General features: G+C 43.3%; 1 protein-coding gene across 1 annotated transcript in view; it reads right to left on the bottom strand.

Annotated features, from left to right (window-relative positions):
* Positions 1-2,877: 2,877 nt before the first annotated feature.
* The window catches only part of UBE2B (ubiquitin conjugating enzyme E2 B), a 177,161-nt gene continuing 159,815 nt past the window's right edge, over positions 2,878-20,223 (bottom strand). Inside the window, exon 6 of the mRNA XM_073620790.1 lies at positions 2,878-3,359. Within this exon, the coding sequence (XP_073476891.1) occupies positions 3,231-3,359 (129 nt within the window). The 3' untranslated portion in view covers positions 2,878-3,230. The remainder of the gene's footprint in view (positions 3,360-20,223) is intronic.

Here is a 20,223-nt window from a genome sequence, read left to right as displayed (position 1 = left end):
ATTGTAAAGATGAGTACCTTGATAACTGTGAAAGATAATTAAAACTAATCATGAAAAAAACAACTGTGAATTAAAAATTTTTCTCAGAAACGTGCCACAAATAAAAGTCTACATACATAGTCTTATAAGAGTCCAAACACATTCAAATGAAGAGATCTTTCACTAATCCAGCAGATCCTCTCTATGCATGGAAATCATCACGTGCCACCACCTTTACCAAACGAACACTAACCAGACCGTAATCTGTAATGAATACACCAATCACAGCATGTTTCACAAACACAGATCTTCCCAGGATATATGTGCACCAATTCTGGAATAGCCTCCCTTTAGCAGCAGCAAAATTTGGTTCCCATTATAATGAATAAAACTCACCAAGGGGCTGATGAGGATCGGTGATAGTGTAATATTTTTATTAAATTTGGATTTATACACATTGCAGGATAAAATGTAGTGATTTAGGAAAAAACACAAGGAACTCGCATTGAAAGCCACTGCTGACCTGGGTCGTGCTGAATTGGTGGAAGATCTCTTCATTTGAAGGTCTTTGGCCTCTTATTTATAATAGACTTTATTTGTGGCACGTTTCAGAGCACATGCTTTAATTCACATATTTGTTTTTGGACCTGCAATATTTGATTTTATTTGGTTTGGGTATAGGAAACAGTTTGCCAGCAGCTTGTTATCACAGTGCAGATTCATGAATGCAATAGGTTTATAAATATAAAAAATAAAAACTGATACTTGATCTGCTTAGAGATAGCTTTCAGAATTGGGTCCAGCATTTCACCTGCAGTCTGCAAAATTAGATAATTACCCTAATATACATTACCCTAATAAGTAAACAGTGCCTAGTTATCCCTTTCATGACTAAGCCTATTTTTGAAATTTGGTGTTTACAAGTTAAAATCCGTATTTTTTGCTAGAAATTACTTAGAGTTCCCAAACATTATATATATTTTTTTAGCAGAGAATCTAGAAATAAAATGGCGATTGTTGCAATATTTTTTATCACACGGTATTTGTGCAGCAGTGTTTTAAACGCAAATTTTTGGAAAAGGGACATTTTCATGAATTTTAAAAAATCCAAACAGTAAAGTTACCCCAATTTTTTTGTATAATGTGAAAGATGATGTTACGCCGAGTAAATAGATACCAAACATGTCACCCTTTATAATTGCACGCACTCGTGGAATGGCGACAAACTACGGTACCTATGAATTTCCATAGGCGACGATTTAAAAATTTTTTACGGTTACCAGGTTTGAGTTACAGAGGAGGTCTAGGGCTAGAATTATTGCTCTCGCTCTGACGATCGCGGCGATACCTCACATGTGTGATTTGAACACCGTTTACATATGCGGGCGCGACTTCCGAATGCGCTTTCTTCGCTGCGCGAGCTCGCGGGGACAGGGGCACTTTAAAAATTTTTTTTTTTTTTTTATTTATTTTTTTACTTTATAAATTGTGTTTTAAAAAAAAATTTTTTTATTGCTGTCACAAGGAATGTAAACATCCCTTGTGACAGTAATAGGTGGTGACAGGTACTCTTTATGGAGGGATGGGGGGTCTAAAATTCAGATCGCCGAAAACGGCGATTCTGAATACTGTGTCCTTTTATAAATTCGGCGCCATTGGCAGCCGAGTAAACGGGAAGTGACGTCATGACGTCGCTTCCACGTTTACAACGAGAAGGCTGGAACGAAGCCGCCCACAGCTTCGTTCCAGCCCGCCCCCAGCCGCCGAAGGTACCCGATTGGACACCGGGCCTCCCGATCGCACGGGAGGCCCGGTAACAGCGGCGGGATGTCCCCTCCCGCTCCTCCGGTATAACAACCGAGCGGCTTTTAGCCGCATCGGTTGTTATACTCGGGTAGCCGATCGCCCGCTGTAAACAACGGTACCGGGATGATGCCTGCAGCTGCAGGCATCATCCCGGTATAACCCCGGAAAGCCGAGTACGCATATCTGCGTACGGTCCGTGGGAAGGGGATTTATACACATTCTAAAAGGTAAATGTACCATCTGTGCTCCCTCGCCACTGAAGAAGGGGTTTCCAGATATGCAGGAGCATGTAAACTCACACGTGACAGTGTGCAAGCCTGAGCGGCCAATCACCATTCCCAAGCACGGTCATGTGTAGTCAAGAATGTCATGCACCCAGGCAAGTTTAGACAGCAAAGTTACAGTGGGGAGAGGTAGCAAGAGTATGAATGGGTGAATATACCTTGCTGATGTGGAGGTGAGCAAGCAAGAAGAACTGTCACTCTGCCCTAAAAGGGGGGGGGGGGGGGGGGGGTTAAACACTATCACATTTACAAAAAAAAAAAATTAAAGAGAGGCCGTTACACCTAAAGAAAGGGCATACATGGTTTAAAACTTGTATGGCCTTAAAGCACAACAAAGTCCACAGTACATGCTTTTCCTCTGGAAATGCAACATCTGTAAGCTCCCTTGCCACTGTCAACATCTTCGCCCAGTGATTTTGTGAGTTTGGCATTTTCTTAAATCTTGATAGGCCAGTCAGGGATGATGAAACTTCTATGCATGCAGACATTTATCATCCTGGAACAAAGGCATGCTGTGATTGGACACGGAGTTCAGTGTACAAACTTTTAAGAGAGACGTGCTAACAGGAAGCTTTTATTGAAATATACAGGCTCTTAAATAAAAGCCTTCCTGCTAGCATTTTTCTTCAACTAAAGTTCTTTAACACAAAACTATTAAGAAAAATATCCAGACACAAATTAATAGATATACCTCAACTCTATTGTAAGTTATTAATAGAAAAAAAAAAAAAAAAAAAAAAAAAAAAAGGAAGAAGAACCACTGGAAAAAAAAACCCCCAAAAAAGAAAAGCAAAAAAGGTCACAAAACTGAAGCATTCATTTTTTTTTTTAAGGAGAAAAAGAAAGATTTACAAAATGTGTATTTTCATGGAAACTCCACGCCAATGTTATACATCAAGGAGAAGAAAAAATACAAACTGGATATATTACAAATGTAGCAATAACTTAATTTTTAAACCATGCACAACATGCAGTAAAAAATACACTAGAGATACACAAGCTTTTACAGTTTCCAAACATGAGCAACAATGGAGGAAACTTGGAGAACTCAGTGTCTGCCATCAACGTATTTAAAACTTTTAATCTTGTGGCATTTGTAGTACCTCCATTTCTGTCTCTTATGAAATTATATTGTACACAAAAAAGGTGATGCACAGAATATTAGGAATCGTTCCAGCTTTGCTCAACAATAGCAGACACTCTTTTTTCATACTCGCGTTTGTTTTCCTGATAAAGTTGTGCGGCTTGACTGTTCGCAGGGCTATTAGGATTTGGTTCATCGAGAAGAGACTAAAGAAAAAACAAAACAACAAAATAAATAAAAAATTATGAGTAGACATGCAGACTATATCAGCGTAGGTACACACTGGCAGAACTGAACAGGAGTTGTTAATTTTATTCTACTGATTGAGATAAAGATTTCCCTCTAGTGGCTGATCTACAAATTTCTCTTACAAAAAGTGTTACAAAATCCAGGACTTTCCATAGTACACAGAACATGGAAATGCAATTATTTTTTTAAATATAAACTGCTAAATATATTTTCTATTTAGGAGCATATAGCAGTATTGCGACTTCTATCAGTGTCTGGTTAAAGCTTGTAGGAGTTTTCATTTTACTCTGACTGTCCTATGAGGCTGCAGGACCCCTGACCCTCTGTCTGGAGAGTGCTGATTAGCCCTGTGCTGATCACATGCACCCTCCCAAGAAAAAAAAACTCTCTAGCAATACACACCAAGCTGAGCATGTGCAGAGTGACTCCAAGGGCTGTCTTATCAGGAGATGGATTGGGGACAGTGGAAGGGGCAGGTCAGAGAAGACCAGATCAAATAACTTTTTTACACAATGCGGAAGAATAACATGCTTTACTGCATATACAGACTGATTTTACTGTTGTGGGGTTTAGTAACACTAACAGAATAGCAAAGATACAGAAGAGCAAGCACAATGTGAAAACTATTAAAAAAAAAATATACATTTACATTCACATATAATGACAGAAATATGGAGGGTGCCATTGCTAACCTTCTGAAAATGCTACCTGTCTGGTTCTGTCTGGCTTAAAAACATTTGAGTCATAGATGAGAAGCATGTAGCAAATTAAAGCTGAAAGAAGTCATAATTCCCTATCTTCATACTTTATTGAACCCAAGGCATTATGACAAAGCAGCTAGTATTTTCAGAAAGCAAAGACAACAGCAAGAACAAATTCTATACCTTTTCATAAAAAGTATCCTTTAACCCACCCTTTAACCCAGGTCTGTACTTTGTATGACCAGACAGTGGCAGTCGGAGGGGGAAGTTCTTACACACATTCCCGGTGGATGCAGCCATCAAGATTGTTTGTAAATCGGACAAGCAGACTCCTGCCTGTCAGATGGAAGCATTCAGGTAGCTGCGCTGCTGCCCATATGCTTCCACGATTGTTCGCTGTAGAGGCAGAACGCCAGTCTGCATATGGCAGACTTACATAGGTAAACAAGGTAAACCATCTTTGTCACAGAGGAAGAGAGAATCTTGTGTTCCTGCTAATCAGGAACACAGATGTCTCTCTTCCTCTAGTCAGTCAGTCCACATCCCCCGCCCCGTGTTAGAAAGCACTCCCTAGGAGCACACTTTGATCACCCCTGATGTTAACCCCTTCCCTGCCATTGTCATTTAACAGTGCATTTTTTTTATCACTGATCCCTAAAAAGTGTCACTTCGTGTCAGATTTGTCAGACGCAATGTCGCAGTCCCGCTAAAAATTGCTGATCGCCACCATTACAAGTAAAAAAAAAATAAAGTCCATAAATCTATCCCATAGTTTGTAGATGCTATAACTTTTGCGCAAACCAATCAATATATACGCTTTTTGTTTTGTTTTTTTACCAAAAATATGTAGCAGAATACATATCGGCCTAAACTGAGGAAAAAATTTAGTTTATTTATATATTTTTGGGGGATATTGATAATAGCAAAAAGTAAAAAATACTGTTTTTTTTTTTTCTCAAAATTGTCGCTTTTTTTTTGTTTATAGTGCAAAAAATAAAAACCACAGAGGTGATCAAATACCACCAAAAGAAAGCTCTATTTGTGGGAAAAAAAAAGACTGTCAATTTTGTTACAAATTGGTCTAAACTGATGAAGAAATATTTTTTTATTGGATGGGTTTTATAGCAGAAAGTAAAGAAAGCAGAAACCGGCCCACACTATAGAAGACCTCAATGTTTTAGTTCTTAAAGGGAATTTCAGAACTATCCAGGAAAGGAAAACGTTTGAACTAAGAATGACACCTCTTTTCGACGCAAAAAATAACGGCCTAAATTTAGATATTGGCTTCCTTACCCATTATACTAGTTTTACGCCCCCCCCCCCCCCCCCTTATAGCTCTCCCTCTGTTTTATCTCACTAAATCTGTTGCTAACTTTATTATTATTATACATGTTTTATATAGCGCCAACAGTTTGCGCAGCGCTTTACAACATGAGGGCAGACATTACAGTTACATTACAATTTGGTACAAAAGGAATCAGAGGGCCCTGCTCTTTAGAGCTTACAATCTCAAAAGGAAGGGTCAATTGTAGGGCTGCAACTAACGATTACTTTCATAAATTGGTTAACAACATCAATTGAAAGTGTGGTGTATAATTTAGTTAATATGTAAAGTTTTTTTTAAAAAAAGGCAATTTATTCTTAAATATCTCTATGCAGTGGTAAATATAAATAACCAACTATATGGTTAGGGAGCAAAATCTCTAATCCACTCTGAGAATAACAGACAGAAGAGATATACTGTATATACTATTAAAGAGTGAATCTGGTAAATATCAGACTCAGATCAAATTTTTGCATTAAAAAAAAACAATGTCTTCCTTAAAAAAAAAAAAAAATGTAATTTTAAGAACGTTCGTTTTCGATTTTCTAATTGTTAGTGAGGTCAAATTGACGTTCATTTTCAACCACAGTGACGGGAAAATTTGGAAATAATAGAAAACTTCTTGGTCAAAGGAATTTTCAGACAGTGTATGTGGTTTTCGTTCAGAGATTACATTCATTTTAAACAGAAATGTTAAAAGCAAGTGAAAATTTCAAACAACATTCTTTCATTCAGGGAATGTATAAAGATTTTTTGTATGAATATTCTCGTCTGAAAATTGATCCTTGTGGCCAGCATAAGGCTCGGTACACACCTATGCAGTTTGCTTGTGAATGGTTTCTGCAGTGCTTTTTGCACACGTGATTTTGCTGCAATTTGCGTTTTTGCATTTTTTTGGCCAATTTGTTGTTGGGCAGATTAAAAAACACAAATTGCTGCAAAAACGCATTACATGCTTTTCTGCAGCTTCTCCATTGAAGTATATTGAACCAAAAAAAGCACAGTTTTGCGTAAAAAAAAGTCCCTGGCCCTTTCCAAACACGCAGTGGCTGAAAAAAGCATAGATGTGAACGTGTCCCATAGGAAACCATGTAAATGAACTGTAGTGCGTTTCTGCAAAAAGCACCAAAAAACACACATACTGTAGATATGAACCAGGTCTAAGACGTTTAGTAAAATAATGGGGTTAAAAAAAATAAAATTAGCCCTTTATAGTACAAAAAAAAAAGCAGATAATCACTACTGTAAGGGGTTCATTTTTTTACTGTAGAACTGTGAAAGTAATATTTACAGTAGCGATTATTTGCTCTTTTTGTACTATAAAGGGCTCATTTTAGTTTTTGTTAACCCCATTATGTTACTGGCCGATTAATCGATTATGAAAATAGTAATTGATTATTTTCATAATCGATTAGTTGCCGATTAATCGATTCGTTGTTTCAGCCCTAGTCAATTGATACAAAAGGTAATAGCTGTGGGGGGGGGGTGGTGAGCTGATGGAGGAAGTAAAACAGTGTTAGTAAGAAGCAGGATAAGCTTCTTTGAAGAGAAGGGTTTTCAGGGATCGCCTAAAGATGGATAGATTAGGGGACAGTCGGACAGATTGGGGTAGGGAGTTCCAAAGGATGGGAGAAGCTCTGGAAAAATCCTGGAGGCGAGCATGGGAGGAGGTGACAAGGGAGCTGGAGATCAGGAGGTCTTAGGATGACCGAAGAGAGCGGCTTGGTTGGTATTTTGGGACTAGGTTAGTGATGTAGCTGGTGGATTTGTAAACTATTGTTAGTACTTTGAATTTTATTCGTTGGGTGAGTGGAAGCCAGTGGAGGTATTGGCAGAGAGGGATGGAGGACACTGAATGGTTGGTAAGGTGGATGAGTCTCGCAGCGGCATTCATTATGGACTGAAGTGGGGATAGTCTATGTAAAGGTAATCCAATGAGCAGGGAGTTGCAGTAGTTAAGGCTAGATATAACCAGGGAGTGAATTAGAAGCTTGGTGGTGTCATTAGTTAAAAAGGGGCGTATTCTGGAAATCTTGCGGAGGCTAAGGCGGCATGATTTGGACAGGGATTGCATGTGGGCCTGAAAGGACAGTTCAGAGTCTAAGGTTACCCCTAGCACCCTCGCATGTGGGGACGGACTGATAGATGTGCCATTGATCTTGACAGAGAAGTCAGGGAGGGGGCACGTGGGGGAGGAAATATTATGAGCTCGGTTTTAGATTCAGTTTGAGGAAGTGGTTTGACATCCAGGCTGATATGTCTGTTAGTAAATCAGTGATGTGTGAGGAGATTGATGGGGTGAGCTGAAGGGCAGATACCATATAAATGGTAGTGAAAGCCATGGGAGGCTATCAGCTGACCCAGGGAGGACGTGTAGATCAAGACTAGTAGAGGTCCAAGGACAGAACCTTGGGGGACCCCAACGGTAAGAGAAGTTGGAGAAGAGGAAGTGGAGTTGGGGTAAAAATGCTGCGCAAGCCATTTAGAAAAAGCAAGGATGCAGAGGGTTCTGGAAGTGTGCAGCTTACCTATCTGGGCCAGAGACGATGAGTGGGAGCCTCTTGCTAAAGAATTTGTGAAGTATGCTTCTCCCTTGAATATGACTTGGGGTGATAAAATCTCAGATCATTTTGTAGATTTTAGCCTTAAGGGGTTGGATTTAAGTAGAAAAGAGAAGAGGACAGTGTCCACAGTGAGTTGGTTCTCCCTTCATGCCATTTATACCGAATCACATAGAAGGGAGAAGGCAGAGGCAGAAGTTAAGGTATTAAAAGACCAGCTAGCATTTGCTTCAGAGTGTGTACGTTCAAACGCTAGTCGGGCTGATGATTTGCAAGAGCGGTGTGCAGCCCTCACGACCAAATCAATTAATGCCTTAAGGAAAAGGAAGGGGCATAAACCTGTTAGTAAAGCCAGGCTACGTGCCATTGTCACATCCCAAAACTGGGATTGTGAGGATGTGCTCTCCTCAAATTATAGTGAGGATGAGGAGAGAGCATTTAATATTTCAGATGATCTGCTAGTGGGAAAGGAAAAAGTATACCAGACCTCTCATTACTAAGCATAGGAAACGGGCAACACGATAGAGAGGATATGGTAGATGGGGAGGTGCATTATCGCAACCCCAGAGATATTGAATTTGAAGAAGTACGGGAGTGTCCCGTACCTTGTGGACGAGCCTGGGGATGGCCTCTCTTGCGGCTCCGGCTCGAGGGCCCTGGTAAGGTGAACAGGAAGCACAGGAGTCAAGAGTGGCACGAGTGCCTGGCAGGATCAACGGCAGGAGATGGGTCTGGAACTCAGAAAGCACTGTGCCGAAGAAGACTGAGCTGGAAGGTAGACAGGAACCTGGAAAGAGCTAGATCAGCAGGCTGGTGCAGAAGACTGGAACCGGACAGCAGACTGGAACCAGGATACTGAGACTGGAGAGTCAGACAAGCCGTGTCAGTAGTCAGGCAGACAGTGGAGGTGCCAGAGGGTCAGGCAGGAGTGAAGTCAGACAAGCTGAAGTCGGATGGAGGCAGATGACAGGGATGGTCGGAGACAAGCCGGGATCAGATGCAGGTGGACAACAAGGATAGTCAGGAGCAAGACGGGTTTAGCACAGGAACGGGTTTTCAAGGATCAAGACACACATAACGCTGTAGATCTCAGTGTGAAAGTCTGGTTTAAATTGCCCGACTGGTGCTAATGGGTGCGCGCGTGCGCGATCGCGCAACTGCACGCCCAGGATGCCTGTTACTGGCAGGATCTTCCTGACATTGCCCCCCTTCCCCAAGGGGCAGCCTCCGGGTGTCCAACCGGGCCCATTTCTCAGGATGGGATCTCTTAAAGGATTGAATTAAGCTTTTAGCATGGATGTTCTTCTCAGGCTCCCAAGAGTTCTCTTCCGGGCCATACCCTTTCCATTTAATCAGGATTTGGGCTTGATTATTCCTCTTCCTGCAATCTAGGATGGCTTCAATTTCGAATTCTTCCTCTCCGTCCACTATTATAGGATTCGGGGGATTCAAATTTACGTTCAGGAAAAGGGTTGGAAACAAAAGGTTTCAACAGGGAAATGTGAAAGACAGGATGAATCCTGAGTGAGTCCGGGAGTTCCAGCTCATAAGCTACCTCATTAATTTTCCTTTTTACAGGAAAGGGACCCAGGAATTTAGGACCCAACTTCCTGGAGGGACAAGTCAATTTTAGGTTTACAGTGGATAACCATACAAGGCTACCAGGTTCAAGTACCAATTCTCCTTGTTTCTTCCTGTCGAAGGTTTCTTTGTTGCGCTCTTGAGACTTCGTCATGGTTTCCTGTAATACCTGGTTGTTGGAGGAGAAAAAAATGTATTGTTTCCTGGACCGCTGGTATGGAACATTCAGGAATGGAGTTGGGCAAAAAAGATGGGTGAAAACCGTAGTTAGCAAAAAACGGACTTTGTTTCGTGGCAGAGTGGACGGAATTATTATAGGCAAATTCAGCCAAAGGAAGCAGAGAGAACCAGTCATCCTGAGAAAAGGAAGAAAAACAGCAAAGATATTGCTCGAGGGTCTGGTTAGTCCTCTCAGTTTGACCATTCGTCTGGGGATGACAGGCATGGAAAACGATAGTTCAATTCCTAGGGTTTACACAGGGCTCTCTAGAATCCGGAAGTAAATTGTACTCCCCGATCAGAAACGATATTAGCCGGAATTCCATGGAGTTTAATTACTTCTCTGATGAACATTTGTGCACTGTCAGGAGCAGAGGGAGTACCCTTCATCAGAAAGAAGTGAGCCATTTTAGATAATCGATCTACCACCACAAAGATGGCAGTGTGCCCCTCTGCTGGAGGCAACTCGACAATGAAGTCTATGGACAACATCTTCCATGGTCTGTCTGGAACAGGCAGGGGTTTCAGTAATCCCCAGGCCCTGGTTCTACTGGTTTTATTCTGAGCACAGGTGGTAGAGGACTTCTCTTGCAGTCTTGGGGCCACCAGAAGGTGCGCTGGACAAGATCGACAGTCTTGGTAACACCAAAATGTCCTGCCAGTGCAGGGTCATGACAAAGTTATAAAATTGTGACCCGTGGGCCTTCAGGTACAAAGATTTTGCTTCCGAACCAAAACAGTCCATCCTTAGCTTGTAGTTCTGTCCCTATGGCAAATACCGACCCTACTGAGGCTTGCTTGATCCGCGAGAGCAGGTCTTCTTGTAACAGGAGAAAATTTCCCAGGGAAAGGATAGTGTCTGGAGGCGAGGTTTCTTGGGGCTTGTGGAACATCCTAGACAGAGTGGCAGGTTTTATGTTCTTAGAGCCTGGCCGATAGGTAACGTGGAAGGAAAACCTGGAAAAGAACAGGGCCCTCCTGGCTTGTCCTGGTCTCAACCTCTTTGTGGACTTCAGGTATTCCAGGTTTTTGTAATCTGTGTAGATCAGAATAGGATGAGCAGCTCCCTCCAAGAGGTATCGCTATTCTTCAAGAGCGGATTTTATGGCCAGTAGTTCCCGATCTCCTACGTCATAATTACTTTCTGCAGTTGATAACTTGCGAGAAAATAAGGCTACTGGGTATAACAAAGCTGTGGTCCCTTGCCGCTGGGAAAGAACCGCTCCAACAGCAATCTCGGAAGCGTCCACTTCCAGAACACCTGGTAGGGAGGAATCGGGGTGCTGCAGAACAGTAGCGGAAGTAAACAGTCTTTTGAGGGACTCAAAGGAAGTTTTAGCTTCTGGAGACCAATGAAAGCAAACTCCTTGCTTGGTCAACTGAGTGATGGGGCAGATGGTGGCTGAAAACCCTTTATAAATTCTCTATAGAAATTGGCGAAGCCAACGAAACATTGGACTCCTTTGTCAGTAGGGGCTGGCCAGTCAAGAATTGCAGCAATCTTATGGGGATCCATTATGATCCCTTCCATGGAAATGATTAGTCCCAAAAATGGAATACTCTCTCGCTCAAACTCGCACTTTTCAGCCTTAGCGTACAAGCCATGTTGCCGGAGCCGGGCTAAGACACATCTGACATGTTTGCGGTGTGAGTCCAGAGAGGAAGAGAAGATGAGAATGTCATCTAAGTAGACTATGAAGAACAGATCCAATTAGTGCTGGAAGACATCGTTATGAAATACTGAAAAGTTGCAGGGGCGTTGCACAATCCAAAAGGCATTACCATGTACTCAAAGTGCCTGAAGCGAGTGCGAAAAGCTGTCTTCCACTCATCCCCTTTTCTGATACGGACCAGGTTATAAGCCCCTCAGAGATCTAATTTTGTAAAAATAGTAGCAGTCCCCAGTCTCTGGAATAACTCTGGTACCAAGGGGAGAGGGTAATCATTTTTAACAGTAATTTTATTGAGTTCCCGATAGTCTATGCAGGGGTAAAGGGATTGATCCTTTTTTTCCACAAAAAAAAAGATGCCTGCACCTGCTGGGGATGTGGAAGGCCGAATGAAACCTTTTTCTAGGTTTTCCTCAATCCTGCCAAAGGGAACTTCGGCTCTGGGAAGGAGCTCGATGGGGCAGTCATAGGCCCGATGAGGAGGAAGGGTTTCAGCCCCTTTTTTACTGAATACATCTAAGAAGTCATTGTAGACCTCGGGGACCGACTGGCGTAGCTCAGAATCAGCGTTCAAACATAACAGAGCAGGAGATTCCCAAGAGTCCTTCAGAATGCAGAACTGTTGGCAGTACGGAGAGGGGAAAGTGACTTCTCCGGTGACCCAGTTTATAGTGGGGTTATGGGCTTGTAGCCACGGCATACCAAGAATAATAGGGAACAATGGTGAAGCAATAATGTCCAGGCGAAGCAGTTCTTGGTGCAGGTTGAAGATGGTGACTGGAAGGGGAGCAGTTTCTTGTATGACTGGCCCAGATTTTATTGCAGACCCATCGGCCAGGTGAATAGAGAGACCATGGGCCTTGTATAGCAGAGGGATCTGGTGTTTGGCTGCAAAAGATGAATCCAAAAAGCTGCTACAAGCCCTGGAGTCCATGATAGCGGGAACCTGTAAAGTCCTTCCTGGGAGCTGCAATGATATAGAGAGAGTAAGGTGAGAGGAAGTCTTAGGCCAAGCAGTCGCATCATCAGAAGAGACAGACAGGCACTTACGGAGTTTGGTAGGACAGTTCCTAACATAGTGCCCAGGTTCTCCGCAGTACAGTTATTTGCCCAGCGACGTTGGCATTCCTCCATCATGAGAGAAGGGCGAAGGACTCCAAGCTGCATTGGCTCAGAGGTATCAGGTGTAGAGGCTGGACTAAAGGTGGGTGCTGGATGGGTGTAGTTGGGGACTCTAGGCAACATCCAGGTAGGGCAAGTGGACCCAGCACCTCTTTCTGCTCTTTGCTCGCTCAATCGTCGATTAATTCGTATAGCGAGGTTGACCAAGGCATCCAGAGTCTGAGGAATCCCCACTCGAGCCAGTTCATCTTTTAAGGGGTCAGAGAGCCCCATGCGGAACTGGTAGCGAAGGGCAGCATCATTCCAGTCCGTATCTGCACACCATCGGCGGAATTCCGCGACATAATCCTCTACTGCCCTACGCCCTTGTTGAAGGGTGTGCAGGGTGGCTTCTGCGGTTGCGGAGAGCTGTGGGTCCTCGTAGAGTTGGGCCATGGTATCAAAAAAGGTAATCAAATTAGTTAGTACCTCAGCTTTCTGTTCCAGAAGGCGGTGGGCCCATGTTTGGGGGTCACCCAGAAGTAAAGAAACCACAAAGCCCACTTTAGTGGCTTCAAGCGAAAAGGTGCGAGGTTGGAGGGCGAAGTATAGTTCGCATGAGTTCCAGAACGCCCTGAATTTACTTTGTTCCCCGGAAAACTTTTCAGGAGTGGGAACTCTTGGTTCGGGTGGCAGCATAACTACTGTAGGAAAAGTAGTACTAGTAGCAGAAGTAGACGGGTGAGAAGGCCCCTGAGTTGTAGTGGGACAAGAAAATACTTGGACCCATTCTTCCAAACGTGTATATCCTTCCTGGAGACTTTTAACAGCCTGGGTAAGGCCTGCTAAGTGCATAAAATGTTCTTCCATAGGAGAGGCTCTCTGCTCGGGCTCAGTCATGGCTGTCTGCTACTGTCACCTACCTTGTGGACTAGCCCAACTTGCAGGGGATGGCCTCTCTTGCGGCTCCGACTCGAGGTCCCTGGTAGGGTGAACAGGAAGCACAGGAGTCAAGAGTGGCACAAGTGCCTGGCAGGATCAACGGCAGGAGATTAGTCTGGAACTCAGGAAGCACTGTGCAGAAGAACCTCAGACTGAGCCGGAAGGTAGACAGGAACCTGGAAAGAGCTAGATCAGCAGGCTGGTGCAGCAGACTGGAGCCGGACAGCAGACTGGAGCATGGAACCAGGATAATGAGTATGGAGAGTCAGACAAGCCGGGTCGGTAGTCAGGCAGACAGTGGAGGTACCAGAGGGTCAGGCAGGAGAGAAGTCAGACAAGCTGAAGTCGGATGGAGGCAGATGACAGGGATGGTCAGAGACAAGCCGGGATCAGATGCAGGCGGACAACAAGGATAGTCAGGAGCAAGCCAGGTTTAGCACAGAAACAGGTTTTCAAGGATCAAGAAACACGTAACGCTGTAGAGCAGACAGCAAGATCTCAGTGTGAAAGTCTGGTTTAAATAGCCCGCCTGGTGCTAATGGGTGTGCGCATGCGCATAGGCGTGCGCGATCGCGCAACTGCACGCTCAGGATGCCTGTTACTGGCAGGATCTTCCTGACAGGGAGTTTACACAAACTGAACGCCATGAGGTGGCAAAACAATACAAAACAAAGGTCTGAGGAACCCCTATTGAGTTGGCTAAGTTTGTGAGATGAAGGGGCGAATCGTGTTGTTTTGTCAGGCAAGGAAGCAGTGGCTATGGGAGTGTTAACCCATGATCCACAATTGCGTCAGTGGATGCGAAAAGCCCGAGTGTTTAGTGTGAATTTTTCACTGATAGACCTAGTGAGAATAGTCCGTGTATACGCTAGTCCTACTGACCTGGAAAATGCCTACTCCTGGAGATCAATAGGAGAGGGTATGTTTCCAGAATGGATGGGTCCAGATATGGAACCCTTTACGTCTGCTCTGCACTCTAAGCTAATGAAGTCTGCGCCATTTGATCTCAGGGCTCCTTTGTTGTCCTTGCTGGGAGGCCTTGGATTAAACAGCAAGATTCATGAAGCCACTACGCTTTTAGGCCAGTTGGGAGAGCTAGAGGAGACTAAAAAACAAAACCGGTCAGGGCAGTAGATAAGGTCAAGGCCAGACAGGAAGAGGGAGAGAAGACAGGAGGTGAAGAGAAAACCAGACTAATTATCTCTAGGAAAGAAATGTGGGTGGACCTATTAAAGGCAGGAGTACCTAAAGATGAGATAGATGTGATTTGTACTGCAGAAATGCTGAAGAGGTTGAAACATTTAGTGGGGAAAACTGTCAGGGTTAGAAACAATACTCTTAGTAAAGAAAACATCAGCCTAGATTTAGAGAAAACAGAACAGACCTCTCCTGTTAGTCCCAAACCAATTCCCAAAACTGCACATGAACCCAAATCCCTTTATCCTGGGGAGGAGTTAAAGAGAATCAGAAAAGGGGACTGGGAGGCTCCTTATCCTTTATGAGGGGAAGGTGGGTCTCCTGTAATAGCAGTAAGGACAGTGACAGCAGGGGACCGACGCCCATATGTACCTTTCACTGTATGGTAGGGGAAGTCATCTCCTACACGTGATGGCTTTAATTGATACTGAAGCTGAAGCCTATTTAGGAATGGGAGGGAATTTGGCAGGAAGCTTTGAAGTTATATTTGCATTGGCAGATGAGCTTCAAGACAGTGGCTGGGACTCTGACTGGTTAATGGATACTTCTCAGCAAGGAAAGTGAGGCTACATAACATCAAACCTTCCAAAACAAACAGCAGTGATCTTCTGGGAAATATCAGTATATTTCCTCTACTCCCCATCTATGTTCTTTGGGAGGGTCAGAAGTGGATACAGGCAGGTGGTAAAATATTGGTCAGATATCCAGGCAAGAAGTCAATTAGAGGAGAGATTGTAGCTGAAGGGCCTGGATCTACTGTTTATGTATTATTAGAAGGAACAGATAATCTGCTTTGTCTTCCACTCCACAGCCTGTCTCCGATTTGATCCATAGGAAGACCAGATAAAAGTGGTTACATGATGGACAGAATGATGGAAGACCACAAGAGCTGCAGAAAGCAAGGCCTTTGATGTATTACAAGACTGGACTTGTTTCTAAAGAACTTTAGAACGGACTTTCTAATGAACTTTTAGCCAAAGACTGAAACACCTTCTCAGTGACAGAAATATAGGAGGGGTTGCATTCTAGGAAAATTAATGTTTAGAAAAAACGTGTGTTGCGTTTGATAAAATATACGATTTTTCTATAAGACTGTGATAGAATAGCAATCAGACTAGTTTGATTGCAGAGATCAGGTTTGTCTGAGGATGTTTCTCAAACAAATGCCTTGGTAACAATGGGAACTGTGACAGTTGGCAGTTTGGTTGTTAAGGTAAATGCGTTTGTAACCATTGTCAACAAACTGGTAAACAAAAGCCCAAATAAAAGGAGCAGTAGAGACTGATAGGAGCCACTCATCATGGATTAACACCAGAGCAGGCGGAAGACTCTGTGATAAGCGAAGAAGGTGCCTGGTCTCCAGAAGCAACAGAGATCATGATTACACAGTAACCGGAGTTAAGTAACTTTTAAGTGTATTTCTACTGTTACAGACCATAGGCTGTGTATTTGCTAGGCATTTTGCTTCTTATAGATATCTGTCAGTCTTGTATTGTATTCCTAATATTGTAATAGTTTTGTATGTACAGCATCTTTGTATAAAGTAAAAGCACATTTACACACTGCAAAGTTCTCAGCATCCTTGCAAAGTAACCTTGCTAGATAGACGCAAGCAAAACAAAACGACAACAAAAAAAGTAAAACCACCACACCACACTCACCCTAAATAACTAAGTTACTTGCCTTATACTCACTCACCTAGAGATCAGTGATGTTCCCCAGCCTTCCTAGAGTCTTTTTGGAAACCAAAGGATCCCAAATCTTGTAACTGGCACATTCTATATGATTGATACTATAGGTAAGGAATCCCAAGGAAGTTGCGGAAAGGCCATATGATGTTAGCAAGTGTAAAAGGTGAGTGGGCTTAAGGCCCCATTCACACTTGTGCAACTTAAAAATCATGCAATTTCCATTGCGACTTTACCCTGCGACTTGATGCCACTGTAATGCGACTTTGACCAATGTGATCGTTTTGTTTGTGTTCTACAAAGTCATTAGACACGTGCAGAACAGAAAAATTCTAACAAATTAAACATTTTCAGAACTATTTGAATTTGCATCGGTCGAAAATTAATTGAAATTGTAAAAAGTAAATAAATAAAAAAAAAAAAAAAAAAACACAAGCTTTTGTCAATTCTTTTATTATTTTATTAAAAAAATCACCATAAAAAAAAAAAGCCCCCCCTGTAGATCCATCACCAATCATGCCGCCCGCTGCCACGAAAGGGGTGGCGGAGTGATGGACGATGAATCTAAATTGGGGTACAGGAGCATTTTTTAAATACTTATTCACTTATACCCGCAGACCCCCACAACCACTACCCAGACTTGTGGGGAAGAGGCCCTTGTCCCCATCAACATGGGAGACAAGCACCCCCCCCCCCCCCACCGTTTTTATCCCCCCTCACCCTCACTAAACACATACCTAAAGTCCTCACTCAATCCAACTGCAGTGACTCTCCCCACTCACAGGACAGAAAGGCAGCAGTGAAAGACAATGGCTCGTGCTGCTGTCAATCAAATCCTGTGAGTAGAGCAAAGGCCAGGGTTGAGCATCTCAGTGTGTGTCAATGAACATAAAGTGCATGGCTCTGGAGTGCACCTGCACATGTGCCACCATAGGAAGCACATTCCTTTGGTAGCACATGGAGAAGAGAAGGAGCCTGGAGCACCAGTGGGGAACCACAGAATGTGCCACTCTGTGCAAGTGTTAACCTGGTTATTTTAATAAAAAAACAAAAACAAGTTTTTTTGTAACCACTTTAAACCAGTCAAAGGTAAATAACATTTTATTGCTAGTACTTTTTTTTTCCATTTGGACTTCGTGATTTTGCATTGAGAATGCAGATGGGTGCTTGCTAGTTCTAGCTGTAAGGTCCACTTTAAAACTTACCTAAACTCAAAAGTGAAGATCTGCTATCATATAGGTAAAAGCTAGAGGTGTTAGGGTCCTTTCACACATGAGGACTGTTCAGGTCCGCCTGTCAGTTTTTCAGACGGATCTGAATGGACGCTCCATGCACCTCTAGGGAGTGACAGATGTCAGCGGTGCCATGTCTGCTGACATAAGCTCCGCTAAATCTAGGACGTATAGAAACCCCATTTTCCATCCGTCTGGCAGATCGGGTAAAAACAGACAGGCGGATCCATTTTCATCCGATCCCCCATAGAGAACAGTGGGGCTTTGACAGGTCCATATCCCTGCACAGTGAGCAGAGACGGACTTGTCATCGGCCGACTCAGCGTGGATCAACGGAGCGATCCCTGCTGAGCAAGCGGAGTCCGTGAAAACGTACAAGCATGTGTGAAAGAGCCCTTAAGTGTGCCTAAGCAGTACCCAGAAAAAAAAAAAAAATCAGCCATGCTGATGTGTGTCCTAGTATGCAACACCCCTGTGCCTACAGCTTTATATCTACCATGTGAGAGGCACTGTTGCCTGCAACTGCTAGTCTCGCAAGATTTGGGGTGGTGGGGGGCGCGCGGAAGTCCCGCGATTTGCCGTTTCCGGTCGCGGGCAGAGTAGCAGCGATTCTGGGTGCCAGGATGTGAACAGAGCCTAAAAAAGGCCTGGTTTCTTTCTTTAACCACTTCAGCCCCAGAAGGGTTTACCCCCCTACTGACCAGCCCATTTTTTGAGATACGGCAATGCTTTGATTTAACTGACAATTGCGCTCGTGCGACATTGAGAAATAGAGATTTCTTTTGGTGGTATTTGATCACCTCTGGTTTTTATTTTTTGCGCTATAAACAAAAAAAGACTGACAATTTCAAATATATATATATATATATATATATATATATATATATATATATATATATATATATATATATATATATATATATATATATATATATAAAAAAAACTTTCTGCTATTATACGTATCCAAAAAAATTAATAAATAAAAAAATTGCAATAAGTGTACTAAGTGTACATTGATTGGTTTGCGCAAAAGTTATAGCATCTACAAAGTAGGGAAAAGTTTTAGGGACTTTATTTTTTTAATTGTTTTTACTAGTAATGGCGGGGATCAGTGATTTTTAGCGGGACTGAGACATAAATCTGACCCCAAGTGACACTTTTTGGTGACCAGTGACACCAATACAGTGATCAGTGCTATAAAAATGCACTGATCACTGTATAAATGGCAATGGCAGGGAAGAGGTTAACACTAGGGGGCGATCAAGGGGTTTAGTGTTCCCTAGGGAAGTGTTTCTAACTGTAGGAAGATGGACTGACTGGGAGTAGGGAGAGTTTGCTGTTCCTGATTACTAGGAAGAGCTGATCTTTCTCTCTCCTCCCCTGTCAGAACAGGGATCCGCCTTGTTTTACATTGGCAGATCCCCGTTCTGCCTCTTATCACCGCGATCGCAGGTGGCTGGCAGAGATCGAGTCCACCAGACCCACGGGCGGGCCTCCTGCGGCACGCGACGGGCGTGCGCTCGCAGTACCACATGCACAGACAGACGTACATGTACGTCGGTTTGCACAGCCAAGCTGCCTTGCCGCAGTATATATGCGGAAGGCGGTCGGCAAGTGGTTTATGTACATAATATAACTGGATACTGATATTTATAGGTAAAGTTGATCCAGGGAGATCGCCACTGTGGGGGAACAGGAAGGAATTTCTTACCTCTGTTGTAACAAATTGGATCATGCTTTGCTGGGGTTTTTCACCTTCCTCTGGATCAACTGTGGGTGGAGGATTGTGTATATGGGATTTGTGACGGAAGTCACTTTGGGCGGGGGGCTTGGGGAACCCACGTTACCTTTGAGAGCACTGGAAGCTCCTTGTCCAGCTCCCCCAGCCCCTCCTATGTGCAAGTTACCCTGTGTCTATTAGGGGCACTGGGTGACCGAGAACCCTCAAGAATATATGAAGATAAAGTCCACTGTTCATCAGACACCATTGCTAGATGGTTTGAGGTGGGGTGGGGGTTGCTATGTGTTTGTTAGATGTGGCTTTATCCCATTGTTCTATTGTGTCTGTCTGCCTTGGGAGCAACCTATTATGGGATATATATGTCTATGTGTATTTGCTGTGAGGAGGGGGGGGATTCCTCCAACAGCGCTCCCTGCTGATTGGACAGTCTATTCATGAGACGTTTGAATATCTCTGTGTGCCTGTGTTCAAGTAAACAGTTCCTGTTGAGCAGCCAAAACGAGTACTGCCTAGTTATTGGTTGTTAGCGATTGGAATATCTGATATCTATATTCAGACTGGGAAGAAGTGGTATATGACGAACGCACTCAAGCAGAGTGTGGGACGTTTGATTACAGGATTTTATGATTATTTTTTTTATTGGTTGAACTAGATGGATTTGTGTCTTTTTTCAACCTATGTAACTATTTGGTGATGTCACTACAATACTGTTGAGTGTTCTTGCTAAAGAGAAAGTTGAAATGTAATGATCTCACAGTTTCCGCTTCATCCTCGGTGTGTTTCCTGCACCTCTTGTGCTGCGCCTTGATTATTTTCTGATTAGTAATCAGATCACTGGTCATCAGAGTGGCAGCTTTGATATGA

The sequence above is a fragment of the Aquarana catesbeiana genome, linkage group LG03 (genome assembly GCF_042186555.1).
Source record: "Aquarana catesbeiana isolate 2022-GZ linkage group LG03, ASM4218655v1, whole genome shotgun sequence".
NCBI classification, from domain to species: Eukaryota; Metazoa; Chordata; class Amphibia; order Anura; family Ranidae; genus Aquarana; species Aquarana catesbeiana.
The sequence above is the reverse complement of the archived record's forward strand: the minus strand, read 5'-3'. Positions and strand labels throughout refer to the sequence as shown.